Source organism: Natator depressus, chromosome 9, assembly GCF_965152275.1.
Source record: "Natator depressus isolate rNatDep1 chromosome 9, rNatDep2.hap1, whole genome shotgun sequence".
Classification (NCBI taxonomy): Eukaryota; Metazoa; Chordata; order Testudines; family Cheloniidae; genus Natator; species Natator depressus.
In genome coordinates this window covers 82749651-82777242 of record NC_134242.1, presented here as the reverse complement: position 1 = coordinate 82777242, position 27592 = coordinate 82749651, and the positions used below count along the sequence as shown (strand labels likewise).

The window sequence follows — 27592 nt, the reverse complement described above, 5'->3', positions numbered from 1 at the left end:
GCCGGACAGGTGTGCAATCACTGGATAACTGCAAGCACCTATGACCGCTTGGGTAAATCCTACAATTAAGATGTGTATGTTCCTTGATATCATAGATTTCATATCTTAGTTTATCATTGATACCTACAGGACTATAAATGTGGTGTTGCAGTTGGACTGGAGACAAACCGTGATGCCAGATCACCCCCAAAAGGGATAGCATGCTCTAAAATTTTCACCCCTTTTCAACTCTTACTACTTTTTACAATCAACCACAGTAGATAGTGGAGGAACCTTAGTTCATAACTGCCTTAGCTCCCATTTCATACACACACATATACATCTTTCAAGCACAAGAGTGGTGATCATTTTGTGAGTCTGTTTTTATTACTTGGGGATGGAGTAACTGATACTACAATCAACCATATGCATATAACTAGGAGGACATTTGCTAACAGATTATGTTGCTTTTCAATGAGTAGAAAATGTTAGTACCTTTAATGAATCCACCTATTCTGCCTTGTGGCAAATCAGTCAATATCCATCAGATTACAATATTCACTGACTGTCCAATAAGCCCAAAGGATGCTAAATTACTTGTGCTTAAAAAAAAAGCAATAAAATACAAGCAACTTCAATCAAACTGGGGTGGGGTGGGGTGGAGGAAGAAAAACCCCAAGTAGACAGAATAGAGATCAGTGCGTGAGATATTACCGTTTTCATCCAGAGAAAAGTCATCCTGTGCATAGCGGAATTTTTCCGGACCACAGGCAATAAACACATCGTCATCCCCAAAGAAATCATGGAGACAGGTCACCTACAGAGAGAACAAAGTCATTCGTGTTATTTTTAACTGTTAACTCTGATGTGGCTCAGCTTTAATTGACACATGAGCATACTGCCTGCCTCTCCTCTCTATGTTTTCCCCCCAGCACTAATTTGGGAAGCCTGTTGCACAACACACTGTGTACTCCAGGCAAATCAAGCACAAAACTATCATTAAAAAAAAAGAAAAAAAAACCCCAATCACTTTGCAAAATGCAATGACGTGTGACCTTTCCAATCTATGCAGGAGTGGACAAGCTATATTACTCATCATAATGATACAAATGTTCTTGGGCTACCTCTCAAATAAGAAGCAGGTGTGGCCCTTACAGGTTATTGATCCCCTTACTCGTGTTGATTAGGACCATACCTCTCAGGCAGAGCCCATAAAATCAAAGGGACTACTTTGCAGAGCAAGGATCACAGACTGGGACCCTGTGAGAATGAAATCGGGACTATGAGGTTTGAAAATGAGTGCAAATACTGATGGCTTAACTGTGCCATTGAAGTCTGGCCATAACAAGGGGCAGGATGGAGGAGTGCCATCTCAGAGGAACCATGAGGAAGCATTCACCCAAGTGCCCCCACAGCTCCCAGGCACACAGAGACCGTGTCTACCCTACTACACCACTTTGTGAGGTGCGGCTTATCCCACCCTTCTCCCCTCCCGCATGCAGAATGTACACATGAGAGGAGAGCAAAACAATGGCCCCACCCCAAACCATAGAGGCTGGAATTCTGCCTGGCCCTTTTGTAGGGCACACAAGTATGGGGAAAGTTCCTACCCAGCTCTCCCACAAGAGCCCAGCACAATCTGGCCCGGAGCTGGGAATTTGCCCCAGGACAGGTGGTGCCTCTGGGAAACATTGTGCCTCCTTATGCCCTCCCCTGCTTGACTGCCCTGAATGTGGTGATACTAAGACAATATCACATCTCTATCGCATCTTCTGGGGTAATTCTCCCATAGAACCCCAGCCAACTAGGGTGACCAGATGTCCCGATTTTTTAGGGACAGACCTGATTTTTGGGTCTTTTTCTTATATAGGATCCTATTACCCCCCCACCCCCATCCCGATTTTTCACACTTGCTGTCTGGTCACCTTACGGCCAACAAGGAGAGGGATAGCAACGGGACAGGACGGAAAGAGTCAGCACGTGGTAAGCATGTGATGGGCAGTGGATTAAAGAAGATAATAGAAGGGAATTTCAAATGGGGATGACCACTCTGCACGGCCCCCTGCCCACAGTTCAGTGATGGAGGGTCCATTCAACAGCAGAAGGTAATCACTTCCTCCCAACCTAAGGCAAATTGTGTTCCCAGGCTGTAGATACCAAGGATGATGGGACACAGAGAGGAAAGACTGAGATGGACAGCAGAAACAGTCATGTTTATAATGGCCTGAATATCTCACCTCTCTATTTTGCCATCCTAAATGGGTGGAAATAAACATCTGACAACAAATTGTGCTCCAGACTCCCATCTCGCTTTTGTAGCCCTACGGAGCCAGTGAGGTGTGGAAGCAATGCATCCCCTTTGGGGGCTGCAGACCACAAATACAATCAGGGAAACAGGCATCAGCGAGTTAGGAAATAAAAGAACCCATGGCAAGCAACACACTAGCTGTTCTTCTCACTTGCCGGGAGAGCATCCTGTGAGGGGTGAAGTGTGAAGAACAGTCACAGTGGAAGATGGTCTTTAATTAAAGTGTTTTTGATAGGGAGGTAACTGATTCCCACCACTATTCTGCTGATGACTGAGGTGGTATTAACAATCTGTACACTAACCCAAGGTACTTTGCTGGCTGGCTACAAAATTGTTAAAATAAAACGTGTCCTTAAAACACTTGCTGGAGGCAATGGAGAAAAAATGCAGCGCACAGCCTTTGGGGAGTTCCAGACAAGATGTCACAGACACGACTGTTAGGTTCTGGGACGTATGTCATGGTGGCTTCTCTGGTTCCAGAATGGATTGTCCTCTACAGGGACATAAAGGTGAATCAGGTTGGTTTCCCAGTCTTTTACCTCCTTGCCTGGCCATGGGAAAATAAAATATGAAGGGATGAAACTACCATATATTGTTTTCTTCCCTGCTGTTTGAGGGAGATCTTTTTTTTTTTTTGGTAAGATCACCTCCAATCCTGGTGTGCACATCAAGTGTAACTCATAGCAATGGCTACTTACGACCAGATTATGCCTTTTAGCCAGGGCCCTCAATAGCAGGAGGGTGAAGCCATGATGGGAGCAAGGGAGACATTTTGTCTACTGAGGCATGATGATGCCTGAAGCTCTTCCATGGGAGGAGAATGCCTACAGTACCTCCTTTTAAGAGATGCAGCACGTGCTCTCCTCCATGGTTGGCCAGCTCTGTGAGCATGGCTTTGATTTCACAAGCCCTTTGGGTGGCTTGTGCCCTGGTGGCACTATCAGAGGGAGTAGTACCTATGCATAGCAGAACAGACGGAATGCAACTGCTGCTGGCCCCTACACTGGGGAGGGGGACATTACACACCGCTCCTCACTCGATGGGCACCAACACACAGGCCAGCCACAATCTGCCTTTGAATACAATGTTGGCACACAAAGGTATCTCCAGTTTCCATCTTGAGTGAAAAAAGTCAGTGGGTGCCATCTTGTTAAACCTGAGTGCCCTTCTCCCGACCCACCCGTGACTTCGCGATGCGCAGTCCCGTGACCAGAACCCTAGTCCAACAATCTCCATAAAGCTCCCATAGATGCTGATGGCCCTGTTCATTTCAACTGGGCTATGAGAAATCTTTCCGAGTTACAGTCTTTCCGAGTTAGCCTATCATATCTCCACATGAGATGAATACAGCTAGAAGTCCTCGTTACTTTGCAGGCTGGTAACTTTGCCCTTTCTACAGAACCATCATGTTGTACACAGAGCTAGCCTGTAACCAGGTGATCTTATCACCATTTGCCTCATCTTCCCTCACGCACTTCCCTTCTAGTGTTGGTTACATATGGAAATTGTGTCTTGTTTCAAATTAGATTGTAACATCCTCCAGACAGGGATTGTATCTTTCTGTGTGTCGTGTGGCACCTAACACAGTGGAGCTTCTATAGGATTGAGGCCCGTAGGTGCTGCTGCAATATGAACCACAAGCAATAGTGCTCTTTATAAAAGGAAAAGAGGGATGCTCTCTTTTGCTCTTGCATCTGCCGCTAGAGTTGTGACAGCTTAATTGCATAGTTACAGTGAAATACGGGATGTGATTACACAGTAACAGCGAAATCACTATGTTCATGGAGACTCCTCTGGAATCAGGGGTAATTACACAGTAACGTGTGCTCATGCTATTGTGTTATTTCTTGGTAAGTGCACTTAATTGAAGCCATCATTGTGCAACCACTAGTGGAAAATGTGTACATGAGATCACTTGGGAGAGAATCTTATGGACTCAGACCGGTTATCAACTTCCTGCCATTCTTTTCACCTGGCCTTGTGGCGTGTTGACAGGTGCTCTTCTGAGGCAAAAATTGGATGACGATACTCTTCCACCATTTCAAGATGCCTTGAGAACTTGGATGAAGTGCAAAGTAATATTATTATTGTTATAAAGGGATGAACCTGTTTATAAAGGGATTAGGGCCCCTTTGAGAGTCATGAAGGCAGCTCTAGCTCTTTCTCTCTCTCTCTCTGCCTTTTCCTCACACTGGAGCTTTGTTAGCCAAATGTTCTGAAAGTCATCTAAACTAGCCATCCTTGAGTAAGTAGTATGCAGTCAAGGAAAGAATTAAATTAGAACATCCCTCAAAAAGTCATACTGGGGTAGGCATCAGCATCTGCTCTGAGTTAGTGTGAGCTCAGCAGTGTGAAAATACATCTGCTAGAAACAGGAAAACATTTCAAATCTTTTCAAAAAATTCAATTTCCATTTGTCATCAGAACTTTCCGGCCAGCTCTAATGTCTGCTGTGATTTTATACAGAATGCTGCACATTGGCAGCTGATGGCTCCTGTTTTGGCATGTCTGTGTCATTGATGATGCAGCCTTTATAGTCTGCATGTAAATTTGAAGGGTCCACAAAATGTGTTGGGCAGACTAGAGATCAACTTCCTGGAATAGTTCATCCCTATGCCCACTGATCTATTTTAACTAGGCTGAAAAAGTTAATTTCAAGCTCTAAAAAATCAAATGTAAAAAGGGCGTTCAGCTATTCTGATAAGATTCAGCATTGCATACTGTTTATCATATCTAATTACAGCAGGAGCCTGCTGTAGTTATGGTTGCAAAGCAGTTGCTAGTACAAGCTTCTGTTTTCATACACACAGCTTCCAAAACACTAAACTTTAGGTCTGATACCTTCTGTTGTGGGTTTTGATCTAAAGCAGAATTTGCTTGGCAAATTTTCAGCAAACACTTTCTCCCACGTTTGATTAAAGCCGGGTTGAAAATGGTAACTACATTATTTTTAGACCAGTTTTCAGCAAAAAAGGATGGAGTTTGAAACTTGAGACTTGGTATAACATAGCCCTCATTAAGGCCTAGAATCTTTGCTTGGCTGGAAAATAACTGGGTTTGATTTAATACAGATATCACTGTCTGAATATTTAGTATTGATTATGTGCAATACAAAATGTACTTAGGTCTGAGGAACACACTTAAAAATAGGTGCACAGTGGAGATAGTTGAGAGTGTACTGGTTCATTCTAACAATTTATAAGCACTGCTGTCAAAGCCTTCCAAATGAGATCAGGGAAAGTTAAAACTTGGTTTTACTCTCTTCATGTTATCCTGCAAGCCAAACACTTTTGCTATAGAATTCCTCACAAAAATAATAAAAAAAACCCTCAGAAGCAATAGACTGATATTCAACCCGATGCATGATTGAATATTAACATCATGCACAAAATCAGAAACCTTGATTATGCTCGGAGCAAGATGGAGACCTGTTTTCCCCCTGCAACTCATCACCAAGAGTCAGCTTGCAGTGCATTTTAATTCCTATAACAGTAATTAGGTAGAGGGGGAGGAGAGTGAAAGATCAGGCAGTATGGCACAAAGAATTGAGATGATCCACTGGTTGAGTTTCTAAATGCACAAGCCATTTACCTCTACATTTACTTTTACTCCCTTTTCCCCTATTTTATTTTTTTCCTTAAAAACCCAAAGGAAATTAACTGTACAAATATCTATCATAATGCCATGTTAAGATTGCAAGATCCAGGTCTCATAAGGTTAGGAGATTCCAAAAGTTAACTCCTATGCAATGCCAATTCAGGCAAGTTGCACATATTCCATTATACTATGTAGTATTTCCTATTTCTCTTTCACTTATTAAATATAACTGTTAAGCTAGTAACTTTGTTATTAATGTATACCCTAAAACATAGCAGATTTGCAATGTGGCCACGTTAAAATTGTTTTCAGTAACCTTAACTTTTGAAATTTGCTGACGTTTGAGTGCTTGATCTTACAACCTCACATAGATACAAAAGACATCTATTTCTAAGGACATGAAACCAGAAGACCTGGCCAAGGAAATAATAGTGTATGCTGGACTCATGGCAATTCCAGGATGAATTCTGCTTTTCTGAATTCCTCCTGAAGCTCGTGATGGGTAATGCAGATCTACTCTGCCCTCAAGGCAGGGTTGTTCCTTACTCACATGAGAGATCCTTTAAATTGCATTAATGCTATTTTTATTTTTTGCATTTAATTATAAAGTCACATTATGGATCTTATTTTCGCCTTTCTTAAAATGTCCTGTTTATCTCAGTTTCTTGGTGAAACTAATAAATATTTCAGGTCTCTAGTATGCCAATCAGTGTGAATCATTTATTAAGTTTGCTTTCCACTTAGGTTTACTTTAATCAGTTGTTCTGATTATATTTGATAATTAGTCCAGAACATCATGGAAATCCCAGGAGAAAGTAAACGCCAACAAAAATTTATCCCAACAGATATCTTGAAAATCATTAATTGTTCTAAATGCTGCATTATGCTGCTAGCTATGAATTTATTAAGGCATGATGCAGAAAACTGTTAACAGCTTGCTAGTGCCAGGACTAAGCTGCTAGCTGAAAAAGGTTGATATTGATAATACCATTATAATGAAATAGTGACAATGCTATCAAAAGCCATGAGGCCAGTAAGATTTGACTGGTAACATTACATTTCAATGGTTTTCTGTACAGCAAGTAAAAATGAATTCTGCAATAGATAGAAACATAACTTGCTTTCGTGTGTGTGTTTTTAAAGGAAAGCAATACATATAATGCTACCATCAAAATTCTAGATTAAAAGGACACAATTGACTTTAAAAGAAATCATACTGCAAAGAAACATTTACTCCTTGTGTTTCTCCCAGCTTAGATAATAAAAGCGAATGATGTCAATTTGACCAGTTTTGTTTATAATCAGTTTCACTCTCCAGGTCTTAGTTCTGTAGTGTTTGGGTTGCAAACCCTGTATGCAAATGTTTATTCATTACAAAGTAATTGTTTCTACTGGATTTCATAGAAACATTTTTATTGGTCCAGTTTGTGTGTGGGCTTTTTTTAAAAAAACTTGATTTTACATAATCTAAAATTTGGAACAATTTGTTGTTGGCAGCATGTCCTTTTGAAGAGTCAGTAAAGATATATTCATTCCCCCACCCCAAAAAAGAATTGCATTTAGAAAACCCTGTGCTGTCTGGGCCTCTGTATCAACTATGTCTTCCTAGCTCTTTACTGATAGGTTGCGGTGCAAGTAAAATTCATTTCTTACCAGTATGCTGCACTCATGGGAGGGACACAAAGGGGGGGGGGCACCTGACTTCTCCAGGTGACCCCCCAGGTGACTCCTCCCTGCCCTGCCCCTGCGTCTCCCCATGGTCCACATCCACCTCATGTTACCTTGTGGGGGGAGGGTCTCTGTCCTCCTCCCGCTGTGCCGGAGACTTCTGAACCGCAGGGCTCTCCGGAACCACAGCGGCGAAAGGAGCAGAATATGGGGCTGCTGGGCAGCCCCATGCTGGCAGCTCCTCCAGCACGGCTGTACTGCCCCCCATCCCTTCCATGCAGCTGCGTCTCCTGAGCCCTGCCTGGGTTCTGGTACAGCAGCCAGCCCCACCGGAGGACGGGGTTGGGGTTGGGGGACCGTACAGCTGTGCCGGAGGACCTGCCAGCGTGGGGCTGCCCAGCGGCCCCATGTTCTGCTCCTCCTGTGTCTTTCCGGTACAGAGGACTGGCTATAAATATCTTACTGGTACGGCATACTGAACTGTACCACTGTACTTGCACAACTGCTGATAGGGATCTTTGCATGACAATGTTCTTTGTTTATAAGATTCATATTTTATTGACTGGTTTCAGAGTAGCAGCCGTGTTAGTCTGTATCCGCAAAAAGAAAAGGAGTACTTGTGGCACCTTAGAGACTAACAAATTTATTTGAGCATAAGCTTTCATGAGTTACAGCTCACTTCATTGGATGCATTCAGTGGAGACTCAATCCTGCTCTCCTTCCTCAGGGAAAACGCTCAGCAACAGTTATTGGATCAAATCAGGGCCCAGATCATTCCCCTTAGTTCTGTGCATGGAGGGTGTGAGAAATACTGCAATCCAACACAATATTTGGGGACTGTATTATGCAATATTGCATATATTGCAATTTGGGGACTATATTATGTTCAGTTTATGTATCATAGTGGGTCAGAGATTGTATGCAACTCTGTGGTAGAGGGTTACCACAGCTCCTCCAGGAACCAGAAACAATGGGGAGTGATGAAGGTGAATCACTTAGGTTGTAAACACCTCCACAGAGAGTTCCACCCCGTAGGAAGCCTGCATATACTGCTTCAAAGCGGGTTTTCCAGAGACCAACACACAAAGAAAGGCTTTTGGCATAAAAAGTCTGTGTTTAAACCAGTGATCCCCAAACCATGGGGCACGCCCCCTAGGGGGGTGCACAGTAGGGAAGGAGCACCGCCCAGCCCCGCTACACCCCCAGACCAGCTCCAGCCCTGCTCTGCCCCCTGCCAACCCTCAGCCTAGCTCTGCCCTCATTCCCTCTCTGCCCTCAGGCCATCTCCACCTCTGGCCCCAGCTCCTCCCCCATTCCCAGTTCTGCCCCTAGCTCTCTGCTGAGGAAGCCTTGGCTGGGCCATAATGGATGGGGGGGTATGGACAGATTCCATTACTGGTGGGGGAGGGGGCGTGACAGGAAATGTTTAGGCACCGTTTGTTTAAACTGACTGAGTCCCTTCCTTCTGATCCAGCACACAGACATGAGCTCAACGCTTGTGAAAGGGTTGAAAGGACTTTGGCCTACTAGGGCCATAAGACTGATGGGTGACTCCTGGTCTGTTTAGTGTGTGTTTAAATCGTTTATTGTTTTTATTATGTTTTTTCTGTATTACTTTTACCGTAAGACTAAACTTGTAACTGCGAGCAACACATTGTTCATAGCACGCAGAGAGAAAGCAATAACCAGGCACAGGCAGACAGGTTTGCTGGGGATATCACAGTGTAAGGCAAGGAGCTGTGTTGCCTTAATATCCCCTGGTCAGAAGGGAGAGACCAGGGTCCCTGCCCAAAGCCAGGTGACAGCTGGAGTCCTGAGACCTGACTAGGCACTTCTGGAGTGGAACACAGAGAGGGGAATACAGGTGCAATTATTACTGACACTGGGAAAAAGGTGACTTTGCACAGGGTGCATCTTCCCACCACTACTACTGTACCACCATCCCCCGTGTAGCTAGGCAAGGTCAATATTATACCTTCCACCACCTGCAGCTGACTTTGCCTAGCTACTTCACAGTCGAAACTATACAGCCATTTCTCCACTGGATTTTACAGTGAGCCACTTAATACATGTTAGTTATCTCACCCCATTTCTTAGTAGTGAACACACAGCCGCAGCTGCTTCTGCAGCACTACCCTCTACCTATTCCAGACTCCACAGAGAGCACTCTCTAGGGTCCAAGGGCTGCAATGGAGGAAAAGGTGGAGACTCGGCAGATAGGGTCGAAGAAGGGTGGGGTGGAAGCATGACATTGTACCCCCCTGGGTCCTTGTAAGTTCCTTGGAAAAGAGACAACAGCCTGGGACTTTCAGAGGCAACTATGGCCAGGGGAATCCCTGGTAGTTCAGCTCCATTAGAAAGCTGTCAGGGAGCCAAGGGAGGGGTCAGTGTTTGGAAGGCTTGGAGAGATCTGCAAGGAGATCTGTCAGTTTTGGGGTGGGGGTGGGGAGCCCAAGACCCTGTTCTGCAGGGAGGCAACCCTCTCCCTGCTGGGATGATGTGGGTGGGATGTCCGTGAGGCGACTATTGAAGAGAGATCCTCCACTAGAGTCTACTCCAGTAAGTTTTATTGTGGAAGGGGATGATCTGACCCCTAAACAGAGGGTGAGTGTCTTCAATTCATATTGATTTCAGTACAGGAGTTGCAGGTGATCAGCACCTGTCAGGATGTGTACCAGTGGCAGGTTGCCCTAAAATACCATTGAATGATAGGGATGGCAGGTGTTTATTCTGCAGTTGGCTTCATGACCTCACACTTCGCTGCTGTGGGATTGCTTGTGATGTAATAAACAGAGTTTTGTGAATTCACTTGGGGAAGGAGCAGTAAACATCTGAATTACATGCAAATGTCCCTAATGACAACATCAAAGGGAGGTAAAACAGGAGAGAATACAAGCTATACCTGTATAAGGGATATGTTTTACTGTCTTCCAGGAGGTGGCTGTTTGTACTTTAAAACTATCATTCAATAGCAATTGAAATAAATAAAAGGAACATAGATATTACAAGCCTTTATATTCTCCCTGGCTTTAACAATGGTCTGAGTCATTTACCAGTGCAATACCCTGCTGTGCTTTAAAATGGTCTGTGATTAACCAGCACCTCCTGTTTCCTTTAGCATTCTGCAGAGTCATACAAATTATCTGCATGACTAATTGGGTGACCTCACTGTCATTCTGAAACTATTACAAACATCAACAGCAATGGCAACTTCTCTCTCTTAAATCCACTTTTTACAATTTGCTGTGTAGCAGGTGATAAATCTCTAGTGATCTCATGGCTGGCACTTTAGTTAGAGTCCTCTAGTCATTGAATTGCCCCATAGTGTCTTCCAGGAATGTGGCTAGATCTAACACCTCTTTGAAAAGGAATATATCCCAGAGGAGGATTAACTGAACTCTATCTTCTTCTCATTCTGGAGATGTTATTTTGTCAGAGGTTTTTATTCTTCACCAGTGGAGCCAACAGTGTTCTTGACATACTGTGAATGGTCAGTCCTTGTAACACACAATTATTCATAACACCACCTTTAAGTCTAGGATTTATGCGTAGCAGCCTCCAAGCTTCAATCTCTTCCTGATTTGAGTTAATGAACGTAGTAGAATAATAGCACAGAACAGTCATTTTGGCATCCTTGTTATCAGAAGAGGTATTAGGCAGTATCTCTTAACTAACTAGTTGAGTCTGCACACGTCTAAGCATAAGATCCTGTAATGGGTTTCTTCTTCCTTTTCCAATTTTATTCCTGATGGTCCTCAATTATAGGGTCTTACTTACCCGCATTCAGCTCTTTCCTGTTGAATACTTTAAAAGGAAGGAAGGAAGGGGATCTTGGCATTTAGGAAGGTTCAGCAGTCCCCATATCTCTGGAGTTGTGAGGTTTCTGAGAAACTGGACTTCAAGAGAGATCTTATGCTGAGCTATCCATCTACTTTCCTCCGACTGTCACCCGTCTTCCACTTGGAAAATGTCTTTCATCATTTGAGGTCCTTTATGGCCAGAAGAGGAGGAGAATTTCCCCTTTTGTCTTTCAATGGAACTTCTCTTAAGGCAATAGAGAATTATGGATGAATCCACCCAAGTGAAATTGTACTATTGAGAACAGAACTAGGATCTCTAGCTGCTTTAATTAGTGTTAAGAAATTCAGCATCTCAAAATTGTTAGCTTAGCTGAAGAATAATGGCTTATTTCAGAGGATTGCAAACTTAGCTCTTCTCTCACCACTTGGTCAGTTAGGTATTAGGGGACGTAGATAAAGAGAATGGACTAGTGCCTGTGTGGGGGCTCAATGTAACTAAGCTTGATAAAAGTATAACAAGGATTTAAGGGCCTTATTTGTGTAATAGCATCTTTTATGTTTGATAGGAGTGTGTTTATTTCAGAAGTGGGAAACCAAAGTCCTAATTACAAAGGCAGCTTCCCTCTACAATTAAATCAACTGTGTGTGCACAATCAATAAAGCCAGGCACATGGTACAGAAACAATAAACATGAAGACTTGTTCTTTTGTTATGCCAGACCCACAGTGAGACCTAACAAAGTCAGATGCCAGAGTGAATATCAGAAAATACCTTAAGTACCTAACTGATTTAAAATATGTCACTTACTCTTTTCCCCAAAACCATTGCGCGCCTGTTCAGAAACAGAGAGCTTTTAGAAGATTTAAGGGGTTATGATGATGTAATGGAAAATGAAGAAGTTGACAATGGAATGTGTAAGCACTTAATATAATTTTTGAAAGAGTCCACAGATATGAACACAAACCTAAAATAGACATTACAAAGTGATTTACATTTTATTAGATTTTTGTTTCCTACACTTAAATAGCAGAGATGTTTAGGTTTAATCATTTTAAATTTAAATACACATGCACACCCTCAGTAGATTCCACATGTACATTTACAAAACCAGACTTACTCATTTGCCATTAGGGAAAACACTGCACACAAAGTTGAGGCAATGGAAAAATGGAATAATCTTTTTCTCATATGGAAAATTCTAAATGAAAACACAAATACGTTTTTAGAAAATAGGTGAAATTAAATCTTTGGGCCAGATCCTGCTTGCACTGAAGTCAACGAGAGAAGGCCAGGACCATGTGGGGGAACTCCTGACTTCACAGAAGTCAATGGCAAAACTCCCACTGACTTTAATGGAACCAGAATTAATATTTTATCTTTAAGTTAAACTAAATAATACTTGAAATTTAGTAACAGCATCTTTAAACACCCAATTAAATTGTAGGAGTTGAGGGGTTATAAGGAAGTGCAATCCCTTCAGAGCTCTTACATTTAATTGTGACCTTAAAACTAGAAGTGTGCCTGTAAATTATAAACTATGTGCGTGCAGAGGCTGATGCACACCTGTAATCAGCTATTCGTGTTTGTACAGGCTCATGTCTGTTATTTATGCACACCCTATGCTAAGGGGCTATGTGCAGTTACCCTATTTCTGGGGATGTCTTCCCCAGACTGCCCATCACACAGGAGGAACATCCCTGCCGCTACACCCTTGACTCTCTTCTGTGCCAGGCCTGCCCTGAATACCCATATGACAGGATTGTGGTCCTGCCTTCTCCCTACCCCATTTGGGGCAGTGTGTACACTAGGGGAAATAGGGAGGAAGTAGTCCCTGCATTCTGATTTCAGGGACTGCAATCTTTTCCCCCCAAAACAGCCTGAAGTAGGAGTTTGGGGTTTTTTACATTAGGAAGTGAAAATCTCAGCCTCTCTCACATTTACAGGGTGTGAGTTTTCATTTATGCCTAGATTTTGGGGGGTAACAAAAATAGTCTTCTTTTGGGGCACATGATTTAGTCTTTAGGTTCTTTCCTTACTTCTTGGCTGGTTCATTTTAACTGGAAAGTATCTGGCAGTTCTAGCAATTTATATTATGATTCTCACTTTCAGTCAGCATGGTTTAGCGTGGTTCTGATATGTTATGGGAGTCTGTATTAACCAATGGAATTTTTAGATTGTTTTAGAAATATGTAAGTACAATCATACATCTTTGGGGGTTGTTTTATCGGTGATAAAAACACATCATGAGAATGAAATAAAATAATATTCTATGGTTTTTAAAGGACCATATTCTGACACCCTTGCTCATGCTGAACAGTAGTGTATTTCATGAGAAGTTCCATTAAAGGCAGTCGGACTATTTATGGACTAAGCGGGTGGCTCAGTTGGAGTACGAACATCAAAATCTGGCCACAAATTATTTCTTGGGATCAATTCTGCAACATTTACTCACACTCAATAGGTACTACTCACACAGGTACACCTGCTGAAGTCAGTGAGACTATCTGCATGAACAAGTGTTACTCTGTAAAAGGGCTGCAGAATGAAGCCTTTAGTATTTAAGTCCTGGCACTGTATCAATTTTAAATAAAATAGACTGAAACCTGGCAATTAGCCAAGCTGCTCAATAGCTACATGAAGTTCAATTCAACGTGTCTGGTGAACTTTTGGTGCCTCCAAAACATGAGAAATCCCAATTATCCACTGTCAGAATGGTTAGTTTGCTCTCTCAATACCATATACATGTGGCCTATGGGTAAAACAGTTTGGAACGTTGGAGGAGTTTAGGACATATAGAAAAAGCTAGTTTTCGTGTTTAAAAGAATATATCATTCAGAAAAGATATGCAGGTCTATATTCATCCTTTATCACTCAAGTGTCAGCCCAGGGGGTAGGAGAGCATATAAATAGAGCCCTGCATTGATACAAAATTTTGATTGCATCTTATCCACGATCTGCCAACATAGTCTGTGGGTACAAAGCGGACATCCACAGACTCGCAGGGCTTTACCTATAAAGAAACCTCTGCTCCAGTGACAGAGCCCATGAAACCAGAAATCTGAGGTGGGCAGAACACATGCGATAGCAGCAAGAAAGAGGAGTTTCCAGCAAAAATTGGCACACTATGTGTAGCATTTCTGAATCCTGGAGCCTTTTCAAGTGCTCTTCCTGGTTGTCTCCCCTCCCCGCATTTGTAAGGGAACAAGTTGTTATGAAATATAAAAGAACACCAGAGGCTTCTGACATAGCATAAGTATGTGGCCCAAAGCAAGTGACACAGCTTGAAATTATGGCGATGAAAACAAGGACACAATGAATCTCCTCTCTGCCCAAGCTCGGGATGAAAACTTTGTGGGACTGATATTTCCATGTAATGTGATTTCCAGCAAAGAGTCCATAAAATCCATTGCTGTAGCTGATCCCATTGTGCATGCTTCAGGGGGAAAAAATAAGACTTTTGTACAGCTGTGTGTTTGTTTCTCTTTCATGCTATGGCAAAGGTGCTGATTGATGATGGACAATTTGGGTAAATAATTAATCTTCTTGTTAAAAGAAGAACATAGGTAGTATTACATAGCACTCCAGATCCTCCATGTGCTGAATGAACACCAGCCAACAAATCCTGACCACACTCGGTGAGATACGGTCAGGGAACATTATCCCTGTTCTACTGATGAGGAAACTGAGGCACAGAGAGGTTAAGGGCTAGACTGTGGGTTTATCACTAGCACAGTGTAAGAGGCAGCACATAGTTTCATTCGCCAAAGAGCAGACCATGGACCAAGTTATAACTCAGACTCACCATCTGATCCTTGTTTCCTACTTGCTGCAGGAGAGAAGCAACCTGTGCCCGCCGTTTACCTGGTCCAAATTACTCCCTCTTCCATGCTGCAGCACTGAGACTGGTAAAGGCCAAGGTTCTGCACATTTCCTGCCCCTGCCTGCTCACTTCCAGCCAGTCAACAGTCCTCTGGAAGCTGCTCCTCCCCTCTACACTGTGTGGACAGAACTGGGTGAATAGTCTTCCTCTAAATTACTTGCTCAAGGCCACACAGGAGTTCCTGGCTCCCAGTCGCAGTCTAATTCATCCGATAGCACTGTCTCCTTACAAGAAAAGACTAACTCCAGGTACATAATTATATCATGGTTCGTTCCTCCAGGTACTGAACACCCCACCTGAATGTTTTTGGGTACAAATAGGCTAATCCACTACCTAGGAGCATTTCAGTTGTACTTGCACCTAACCGCGTAGGTTGGGTATTTTAGTCTGGGCATATTTCTACTCAACCCCCATCAGTGACTGTTGCCATTAAGTTGCTTTCACAATGAGACACCTTTGATAAAAGACAGTGATTTTGTCAGTGATTTCAGTGGATCTATTCCTGTTCAAACAAGCCCATTTTTCTCTGCAGCTCTGTAGTGTGTAACCATGGAAACACCACCACATTGCCCATTACAGGCCAAATGCTGCCTTCAGTCACACCTCAAAATGAAGAGGGGGGAGGGGTCCACACAGGTGTAAACAGGAGCAGGATTTGGCCCTACGACTTCTCTGCAAGGTGGGGTAAGAAGAAAAGAAGGGAGGGTGTGAGGAGCAGGTAGCCCTGCAGCAATTTTTACATCTTGGATAATCAACCAAAGTGCCAAGGAAAACTGTTTAATGCGAATGGATGTTGGTTTCTGTAGATATATGGAAATGTTTTGCTCAGTGTGACAGTCTCTCTTTAAATACCACACTGTGGTGAGTCCTGCTGACATCAATAACTTTCTTCCAGAATACGTGCTGAGGAAAAACCAATGTCAGACGTGGCACTGTGATGATTATTATTATTATTATTGTTGCATCAGGAGCATGTTTCACATCAAGAGCCCGATCCTGCTTCTGTTGAAAACAATGAGAGTTTTGCGACTGACTTCAAAGGCAGCAGGATTAGACCTGATTGCATCTCCACTGAGAAAATGACCAACTGTCTGTGTTAGTACCACGTGTTAGCTAACACATAGTAAGAACATACCCCTATTTTCCCTAGTGAAGATGCACTCTATATCCTGATTGAATGAAGCACCTTTCCCTGCCTAGTCTAGACAAGTCTATTGACTTCATTTGGATTTATGCATGTACTTGAGTGATGTCCTGAACAGGGCTGTTTGCAGATTTCCTGAACTGGGGATCTAATTCTCTAACTACGTAGGAATTTCTAATGTGGTGTCTGCTATAGGCACCATTACAAGAATCAATTAACAGAAGCATCCATGTTGTCTGTCCTTCCCTGTTCATTCTGTTCAACACTTAGAAAATCTAAAATGCCTTCTTACCAAAGGGGAACTTGAGAAACTGATAATATTTTAGCTTCAATAGACATTAGGGGGAAAGGATACAATCCTAAATCAAACTGCTTTAAAAAAATAATCTCAATCAAATACCCTTGTGTTTCCCAAACCCAGTTTAACTTCACTCACAGCCTATGGTCCGATGTCAGCCTAATCCTTAAAGAGTATAAAATAGGCAGCTTGTTCAGTATCTAATTATGATTATATTTTTAAGCAGAAGTGCTGTAATTCTCTTGCTAAAATACACTGAAAGGGTTCGGAAAGACATTTTGAAGGTTTAAATTTCAGTTTTCACACCAATCCGTATGACACTGTTAATTTGGGAGATCAGCTAAAACAGACTCTTTTAAAAATCAAATCGTACCAGAAGCTTCGTTAAATGTAGGAGAGAACAACAATTGCCATGAAGTGAGCTGTAGCTCATGAAAGCTTATGCTCAAATAAATTGGTTAGTCTCTAAGGTGCCACAAGTACTCCTTTTCTAATTGCCATCTAGCCATTCTTTAAGTGAATTTAAATTTCTTCCTTAAATACAGTTCTGAGCATGATTTTTGTGTTTGGTGAGCTTGCCTGAATTTATAGCAAATTCATTAGGGTGACCAACTTCTCAAAAGGCAAAAGCAGGACACATGCAAGAGCACCGCCCCCTCTGTGGCCCCACCCATGCGTCTCTTCTTCCCCAAGCCCCCGCCCCTAGTTCCTCCTTCTCCCTGAGACCGTACCTCCTGGCCAGGCCAGAAGCCAGAACCGGCCCATGGTATGAGCCCCCCAGTGTGTGCTGCCCAGGGCAGGTGGAGTATCCAGGGCTCCTCACAGAGGCCAGGGCTCCCTGGGTGGCTCTTACCATGCTGGCTGTGGCTTCCAGGGGGCGGAGCTTTGGGGAGAAGAGGAGGAGCAGGGGCGGGGCCTTGTGGCAAGTGGGGGCTAAGGCCCACCTCTGCCTCCCCACTCCCACTGGGAAGAGGCTGGTGCCACCCCTGAGCCTCAGGCAGGTCTGGAATGGTGCTGCAGGGAATCCGGGACAAATGGTATCCTAGAGTCATTCAGCCTGGGACTGGGACTTAAACTCCGCATTTCTGGACTATCCAGCCCAATTCGGGATGGGTGGCCACCCTAAAATTCATATGTCCTTACTCTTGAAAGCCTTTTTTTCCCACCTAATTTCTGTTAATCTTCACAAAAAGCTGTTAAAATATTGGAACTTTTAAGTTCAGCTGACAGCTAACAGAGTAAGGGAGAATTCATCATTGTGTCATGTGCAAAAACCACAACAGGACAGAAATTAACAATGTTAATCAGGCTAGGAGATCGAAATACTTTGCACAGACATGCAGCCAGGCCATGCATATAAGTGTCCTGAAGTTTCTCAAATGTAAATGGCTTTTTTTATTCTGAAATATGCCCCATCCCTTCTGTGTCTACAGGACCAGTGATACATTTTAGCTTAGTATGCAGTAATGTTAATGGAATAATTGACGCAGTATGACTGAAATAGACGATGTGTAAAATGGCAGGCTGCATAATTGTCTGGAGTGAGTTCAAGCATTTCTACGGTGAAAAATAGTCCTGTTTTATAATCCTATCACGTTCACTTGCCGCTGTGTAACGGAGAAATTTCGTTTGGAGATGATCCCAACATTCAGTAAAATTACCCAGGGGATTCCTGAAGGCAAAAGGTTGTTGTTGCAGTGTTTCCTTTACCCCAAGTAAGTAACAAGAGAAAATGGAATCAGATATAGTATTAAAGAGACAGTACACTCTGAACAGCACCATTGTTAAAAAACAAAAAAAGACACACTCTACTGACTGCAGTTTCAGCACAAGACAATGGCATGAGAGTGTCTGCAAAATATGCTGCTTTTTATTATTCCATCTTTCCTCTCGTGTCTCTTCAGGTCACAAAATATTATATGATGGACTGGGGAAGAGGGAGTGGAAGAATTTCCAAAATTATGCACTAAAAATAGACAATATGTTTCATTTCTCTTTCTTGTGGAAACATGAACGAATCATTACCTGTAATCACTATTCCTAGCTGTGATTTTTAGACTATTCTGACAATTGGAAGTTCTCTCAAGAGTCTGCCTTCAAGCTATTCAATTAATATAATCATAATTAGTCACTGTGATCAATTGGAATTTTACTGATTTCCTTTACAATCTCCGACTTTCATAGCACTATACTCATTAGACAGGTGTAGAGGTTATTATATGAGCTCATATTGTCTGCCTGCTTTGGATGGCTATAATTAACATTTCCCTTTGTGTGCGCCATTTCTGAGCTAGTCGCTTATCTCTTTCCAGAATTATTGTTGGTGTTGTTGTTTAAATAAAGCATCTGAATATTTTTCGTCCCCTCGTTTACAGCATGGATTCATTAGCTTTCTGCACATCATTCACTCTCAGTCTCTCTCCGATCCCACCCCACCCACACCCCCCAACCTCTAGATTGAATGTGTCATTTTCATGATGAACGTACCCTCTCTGCTGGTGTGAAGAACATGAGCCTAGCATCTGCCCACACAGGACTTCACTCTCATTGCTGGTAACACATGCCAGGGTAGCACTGGGCTGCTTATTCTGAACAGCAAGCTAAGTGTGAGACATTAATGAGCCCACTATTGCACCTTGCTGCTGTTCTTCCAGGGGCAGATATAGACTTTTTGCCGCTCTTTCTTGCATTGACAGAAAGTGCTTTTTGTTCCTTATGGATTGGGAGCCAGATTCTGATTACAGTTACACCCGTGTAAATCCAGGGTACAGCCACTGACTTCAGTGGAGTTACTCTGAATTGATATCAGGGTAGGTGAGATCAGAATCTAGTCCTATAACTACATTCCAAAAATCACATTACTTCCCACACCTTATCTCTCTAATATCTGGGGCCCAACATGGCTACAACAACACTGTGTTCACAAACCCCTCCGTTTAAGCATCTGACTCATTTAATACCAGTTAAAGACATTAGTCCATTTTGTGGTTTTCTTGTATTACAGAAGCCAGGAAGAAAGCTAGGCTTGCTGCCTATTTATTATAGACACAGGGCTCATACATAAGCACACACACAAAAAACAGCAAGAAGCTTCTGAAGAACCAAGGATGAAAACAAATGAAACATAAAGGGCCAGGTTCTCAGCAAGCGTAAAAGCACCTTTGGTGCAACTCCACTTAAATTTATCCCCGATCTCATTCCTTTGACTTGACTTTACATCCCAGTTAAACATACCAACAGCACTTTTGTAGCATTTAATTTTATTTATTTATTTGTCAAATGCCTTCTAGTTTCCATTTGCTTCTTCTCCCTTTCAACTCTGATCATTTTTGACGGGTCGTCCAGCAATATCAGTCTGACCCATGGAAGACTTTTTTATACCCTTACAGAAAATCAGCACACTTAAAATTTGCTCCTGCATACTAATGAACACCGAGAGTAGATATTATGGGCCTGCTTTTTCAGAGGCGCAGTGTGTCCGCTGCTCCCATTGACTTCCACAGGAGCTACAGACCCACCTCTGAAAATCAGGCCTGTTAGGAATAAGTAGGCTACTGGAATACAGACATTTCATTGAACTCACTGAAAGACAGAGTTTGTAAGATAAATTTCTATTGTCTTCTGTGTCATCTTGTAAAAAATATTTTTCAACTAGAAATATACATTTCCATAGGGAATGCAATGGTATTTCACTTCAATTTTTCTGTAGTAAGCTGTCTGCCTTTTTATTTGCACCATGAGGCTGAAACCATCTGTAACCAGAGAAAAGAAACAAACCACCATCCGTAAAACACCAAGTCCTGACAATTGGTGTAGTCAATACTTGGAACATCAATACTTGGAACATCAAATCCACTATGATATTAGCACACTAGAATGATTTAACAAGCATTTTGCTTTTGCTGTGTTGCCCTGGACTCAAACATGCGGCAGTAATATTAAAAAAAAATAAAAATGCACCACCGGTTTCCCTTTGTAGTCTAGCTATATATTTTGCCACTTTCCTCCACAGAATATCCATTTCACTCTGTTTTGTTTGTGTTTGTTCCAAGGAATCTTTCTTGGATAAAGAGAAAAATAACCACTGGCAGGTTTGAAGAAGAAAATTAACTTCAGCTAATTAGCGGTAGTTTTCTCTGTAACATTTTATTCATACTTTAATACCTAGAGCAGTATTAATTTTTATTCAAACTCCTAACTTGTCATTTGAAAATACTTTTGCAGAGAAGCTTGAAAAAAATACTTACAGCAGCATTTTTCTTTAGCTTTCTCTCTTGAAAGAGCTTTAGTGTGATCAGATCTGATTTTCTAGATAAGCCATTGTCACCTGTTGTGTTACATTATTATGTACACATGGCACACACAGAAGCTGTGGAAGCACTCAAACAATGATCATTATATCAGCTTACAGTTTAGAACAGAGAGCAGCATTAGTAAGCACAGTCAGATTTGCGTTTGTAATCATTCCTAAGCTTTTCTTGTACCTTTAAGATACAAGTATACACTGCAATAAAGGACCCACAGTGTGGCCATGGCTGGCTCGGATCAGCTGACTTGGGCTTGCTAAGCTATATAATTGAAGTGTAGACATTTGGGCATGGACTGGACCCTAGGCTCTGAGACCCTCTCCCCTCATGGGCTCCAGCCCAAGCCAAAACAGCTATACTGCTATTTTTTTAGCCCCGTGGCCCAAGCCCCACAAGCATGAGTCAACTGACCCAGGCTCTGAATCTCAGTGTCTCAGGTTTCTTATTGCAGTGTAGACATACTAAGACTTAACTAAAAGAAGTTACAAGTAGTTCACCAAGCACAAGAAAAAAGAAAAGGATACTGCCAAATTTGGTAAGACCAAACTTCGATATACCTTTTCCCCTTAGATGTGTTTGAAAGGTTCACTTAATTCTTCATCGTAGCAGGAGAGAAAAGTCACCCATATGCATTAAGGCTGGGTGAGCTTTTCCACTCTAATCCCCTGTTTTCAATTGCTCATCACTTTCTCCCAGGGTCACCCGCCTCCTGATATTTTCCAGGTTTGGTCTCTGTTTAAAGGTTGTGTTTCAAAGTCTGAGCAGCAATTAGCAAGCCATTTTGTAGTATGAGGAGAATGACAAAATATAGGGCCAAATCCTCTGCTGCCCCAGTTTACACCAGCAGAGATTTGGCCCATATGCTTTTCCCCTGGAAGAAAAGTTCTTGGAACTTCTATTTCTGAACAGCTCACCAGCCAAACCATTGGGCCTAATTACAAAATTGGCAGGGAAACAGTCCTCTTTCAGGAGAAGTGCTTTGGAGCATTCCAGTCAAATTTGGTTCTTATTTGACTAAGTTCTGACCATTGAATATCACAGTGTATGCATGTGCAGGATATTTTGCATAGGGCTTTTGCTGAGGGCTGGACTGTGCCTGTCAGGAGCCAAAACATGCCAAAGAGAGCATTAGAAGTATTTTCCCTCTCAACTGCTTGGTGTATGGAGGAAGCACAACTGCTCCTTTATGGGGTGCAGCGTTCTCCCAATGCATGCAGATTCAACTCCACAGGTAATGGAGTACCTTACCTCCTCTCACTGCCCCTTTTTGAAGTAGTTCCTGAGAGGTATGATATTGCATTATTTAAGGAATGCCATGTGATGATGTCATTAAATGCTATTTCAGAAGTGGGCAGAAGGCTCATGATAACACTGATGTTTTTCATCTTTGTTAGCAGAATTAGACCATAGTTAGCAGGTGTCAAGTACATTTTTCAAGCCCTTCCCAGAACAGATATTCTATTCTATTCTATTCTATTCCGGATATAAGTATGGGGATCTGGAAAGTACGCTCTTTGGGACAGGACCTTTGTCTTCATAGTTGTCTTTAACATGCCCAAGCACACCTCTAGTCCTATAAACTTGAAGCAACAGTATTGTAAGCCTCCCCACACTGCCCCAACAATGTGCCCCCTCATTCTGACGTGGAGGAACCACTCTGGGAGAAGGGGGAGTACATGCTTACTCAATCATTAGCTTCTCCAACACATTTGCCATAATCCACACTAATGTCAGAATTTGGTTCTTGCTGAATTCAGTGGCACTACTTACAATAGTAAGCATTACAACCAAGGGATAAATTTTTGCAGGATTGGGCCTAAATTTTATGCTATCCATCTTGGGTAGCTGATATAACTGTGTGCAAAACAATGGTTAGACACCATGATACTAAATACTGCAAAATTAATAAATAAAATAAATAGATGGGTGCAAGTAAGGAATAGGACTAATGCAAAATACTGTGGTGGCTGATGCTTTAAAAGTCTGCGTAACAAATAAATAATCCAAATAGCTTAATAAAATATATTATTAATATATTATGCATTTGTATTGAGGTAGCATTTAGAACCTGTCTCTTTTGCTTTAGGCACTGAACAAACAAGAAATATACAATCCAAATACAATGTATATCTTATTACAGTTGCAATGTAGTATTGCTCTTCCATTGTTTATGCGAGGCAGACCACCCTGATATTTTAGGGTTAATGAATGGTAGCAAACAGGAGCATGAAAATAAAATTAGCAATGCCCAGAGCAACCCACTTTATCAGACTCAACAGTTTATTGGATTAGCAATGGATTCAGTGAAAATCTCTGCTGTGGCTATTATGAATAAGATTTATGCCAATTAGCAGTAACAGTGCAGATTATTCAGGAAGAACATATACAATGGTTTTAGAGCCTCTTCTATTTTTCAGCCCTGGTGCTAGGACAGACATTTAAAGCATACATGTCCATTTCTAAGCTTAATTTTTACCCATTCCTGGAAGGATGTCTAATTTCTTGCAAGCATTCAGGGCTTTATTTCCTGATGGCAATGAAGAAAACGAAAGGATTCCTTTCCAATAGCTGTCTTCCAATAGCTACTGACAACCACTTTAAATTTAGGTCAAAATTGCCCTCATCAGCATCCTATGTGTTACATTCCTGGTTTCCTTCTGTAAGGGCATGATCCAAAGCCCACTGAAGGCAACGGAAAGACTGCCCATAGACTTCAACATGCTTTGGATCAGGCCCTAAAACCCCTTCACAGATGGAGCTATCTGAAAGAAAGAAGATTACAGTGATTTATTGGCAGATGTCACTGGAACAGTGAGAAATTTTGGCATGTCTCCACCAAAGGAATGTCAGCGCTAGCTCATAGCTCCAAGCTCCTGCAATGTTTGGTTTCCCCAACAGTGCAGGGAAGTCAATATGCATGTTTGTTGGGATCCAGATTAGAAACTACAAATGGATGCTTTTCCCAGATGCTCTCATGTTACTAAACAATGACAAGGATCAAGTCAGCAGGTCATCCCAGTGTAAGACACCTCCTCTGCACAGCTCAAATTATATCTGACCTGCTTTGTTGATAGTACCTTGGTTACAGTTCTATATGCCCATGTCCTCATAAAACATGAATTCAGAGGCTTAGAACCCTGCTATCTTTGAACAAGAGCTTATCTGGCATCACAAGGGGCTGGAGTGCCATTTGCAGCAGTCTCAGAGGAAAGGGTGTTTAGTCCAGCCTAATTCCTTATATACACATCTACATACATGGACAGTCTTCCTTTGCCATGACTAATGTAACTGATAATCTCTTCAATCACTTTATCCCCAAAGAAAGGCTGATTAATAGAAGTAGTTATTTACAACTGTGACAATCACATTGAAGAAATTTGAGGGACGGGGGTGGGAGGGTAAGGAGGAGGCAAATATTATATTCTTAATTAAGATTAACTGAAATTAAATGCTTTTAATTACAATGTATCCAGCCCTTGGCTACTGTGCAGATAGTGTTCTGACATTTACACATCATCACAAATCAGATTTGTACTTTGCTGTGGCAAATCTGACTGTAATTATTGGCTGGTTATTCAGTGTCAGAGGATGCTGATGCTGCAAAAGGTTTTCAGTGCAGTAAACCTCTGTGCTGAAGAATTAGAGACTGGACTTTTCTTCTCGAATCACTTAAAAGAGCCATTTGCTCAGACTGTTCTCAGAAAAGCCTCCTCTGCCCTCACAAATGCAAATATCTTTTTGGCCCCGCTCCTGCTCCCACCAAAAGCAATGGGAATTTTGCCATTGATTTCAACCGAAGCAAAAAAGGGACCCTCCATCTTTGTACTGAATTTGCCAATGTCCTTCCTCATTTCCCACTTAAGTTATACATGGGAGTGCATTGCATATTTTAAAGCCAAATTTACAGATTAATTTCAAAAGTTTCCTTTGATATACAGCTCTGTTATCATTCAGAGGATCTTGACATGCAAACTCTACCTGTTAGCAATCAAAAAGAATGAGTGACCAAAGCCAGATAGCTGATTAGTGATTTTTTTCCTGTCTGAAGAACTGTCCCTACTGGTTAGCAGAAATCAGATTTAATAGTAATAGCTATGACAGTTTTATGGCCAGACCCCTGAAAGCCTATTGAGAAACATGACTGTATAATCATACAAGGTTTCACTCCCAGCTGGGACTCGTTTAGCTCTGCTGTATGCATTGCACTCCCGTATAAGGGCTCAGAACTGCATGGTGCTGAGTAATCACCAAACTCTGATTGAAGTCCTATGGCTCATTGCCCTTGAAACCTCTGCAGTGTCAGCATCCTGTGACACAGCACACCTAGCCACTCGTGAGGATTGCGGTGCTTGGCATGCTCCAGAATTGCTCAGCACCTTGCAGGATTAAGCCCTAAATATTGCCTTGATTAATTCCTATGCAGGCTCCAGTGGGACTGGATGGGACGTAAATCAGGTCAGAATTTGGGCCAGTGTCTCTAAGACCAGGACTTCTCAAATCCAGGGGATGACTGGTTGGTTCTAGAAGGGACATCGTTATTTTTTTGATATTGGTAGGGACTATAGAGCCAGAGAAAGGGTTCCCCTGCCAATGTCCCCTGCTCTAAAAGGCGATCATATAAAATGTTTCTAATCACTGAGTGCCAGGATAGGTGTGCTCACAATACCTTGCCCGTGTCTGCCCCCCCTCACCCCACTGAACACCTCTGTGGCTCTAAGTCTGGTTCAGCACTTTGTCCGTTCCGCTGAGGCGGCATCAGTTCCTGGTCTGTTCATCTGTCAGTTTTCTGACAAGAAATTCACTGACAATGAGAGATCTGCTGACTTAAGCAGAATGCAGCCAAGAGAGACCTGCAGTGGCTGCTGAATCTGCAGAGGGAATAAAAAAGCCCTCCTCTTCACAGTGGGAGAGGCGTCAGAGGACCCTACATATGCCTCATCAGCATAGCCTGAAACATCCAGTAAGAGTGTTTCGTGCTATGCAAGGAAGTGTTTTATCCCAACACATGTTAGATGACAGCAAGGGTCTCTCTCTCCTTTAAACCAAGTTGTAGTCTGCCAGTTTTGTTTCTGTAGAGGGTCACACTTACAGTGGTAGCATTCATTCCAATATATATTTCATTATACAAATACATATTTTATTATGCTTTTTGTACTGATCCCAGCTGCATTTCACTTTTGCAATGATGCGTGATAAGTGACAATTTTTTTCAAAAGTATTCTCTGGAATTGTGAAATCCAGCCTAGTATCCCAGGCAGGAGTCACCCCTGCCAGAGACCTTCTGTGGTTCTGTACTGCCTCTGGATTTGATCTCTCATTTTGGGGCTCACAGCCCATGTATTCTTAATTGCAACCACACTGATTCCAGACCCCCTGTCTTCCTGACTTCCACTCCAGAAATTCCAAATCCCTTATACCATTCAGGTTTAATACAGAGAACATCTAGAGCCAAATCCTATGCACTTTACTTAGAATAGACCTGATCCTGCAACCCTTACTCACATGAGTCTCCCCACTGACTACAATAGATTTATTCACTCATTTAAGGAAAGCTTTGCTGTATTGTGACTACAGTTGGGCAAATAATAGAAAACTCACCCTCCTGCTGAGGACCAGTACAAGTTCCACATAAGTCTTATTTTGAGCTCCTAAATCAAACTTAAGTGGAGTCTAGTCCTTGTGTGGGCTGCTGCATAGGGGTGAATTGCACCCTTTGTGAGTAATTATTTAATGAAAAATACATCAACTTTTGCAATTAATATTATTCCCAATCGTTATCTAACCAGCTCTAGAGGACTTGGCCCCAAAGCTCTGATTGTTCAGCAGGAAAAATATGTAGGCATAGAATAATAATTGGGTTGTAACCTTTGTGCACAGTCCAGATTAATATTAACAGAGGTTTTTTTTTAAAATACGTATATACCCAAATTCTTTGAGACCATTTCACATCTTGGAAGAAAGTATGATACAAGGATTAAAAGTATAAGGGATGAATCTGACCACAGGATGGTTCTACCATGAAATCTTCAGAGACCAGAGTTTAAAGCAGCTATTTAAGCTGCTATGAGCTTCTAGAGAAGTCACTGGTGGTTATAATGACTCATGTTATGATTTAAAGAGCTGGAAAAGCTCTGGGAAAGTGCCAAAACCATTTTTTAAATTATACTTTACTTATGCGGCTGCAGTTATTTATCAAATGAAACATCTCTTTTTCTGTTAAATGTAATATATGGGTTTGTAGCCTCTTTTCCTAGCAAGAGAAATATAAGTACATAATTGTCATGTTATTTATTTATTTATTGCTTTACACAATGCACCCTTAGGCACAACCTAATTAAAAAGGCATACATATTTGCTGCTTCTCAGGGGCAAAACTTACCTTTCCTCACCCAACCCTCTCCAGGCAAACACAGAAGAAAAGAGATGCTTTGCACAATGCCTGAGAGGTCGACAGATTCAGTCATTGATGGGCCAGTGAGGGAGGCAGGTTCGATTTGAGGGTCATCCATGTAGAATGCCAAATTATGAGGTATTGAGACCATTAGTTGAAAAGCCCTGGCTGACTTCAGTTGCTAGGGTACCACATGGGGTGAAAGAAGGCCTTTTAGAAA

General features: G+C 42.1%; 1 protein-coding gene across 4 annotated transcripts in view; it reads right to left on the bottom strand.

Annotated features, from left to right (window-relative positions):
* Positions 1 to 27592, bottom strand: part of DCX (doublecortin) — a 110321-nt gene that overhangs the window by 36600 nt on the left and 46129 nt on the right. For all 4 annotated transcript variants that reach the window (XM_074962462.1, XM_074962463.1, XM_074962464.1 and 1 more), the window contains exon 4: positions 694 to 796. In XM_074962462.1, coding sequence (XP_074818563.1) covers positions 694 to 796 — 103 coding nt within the window. The remainder of the gene's footprint in view (positions 1 to 693; positions 797 to 27592) is intronic.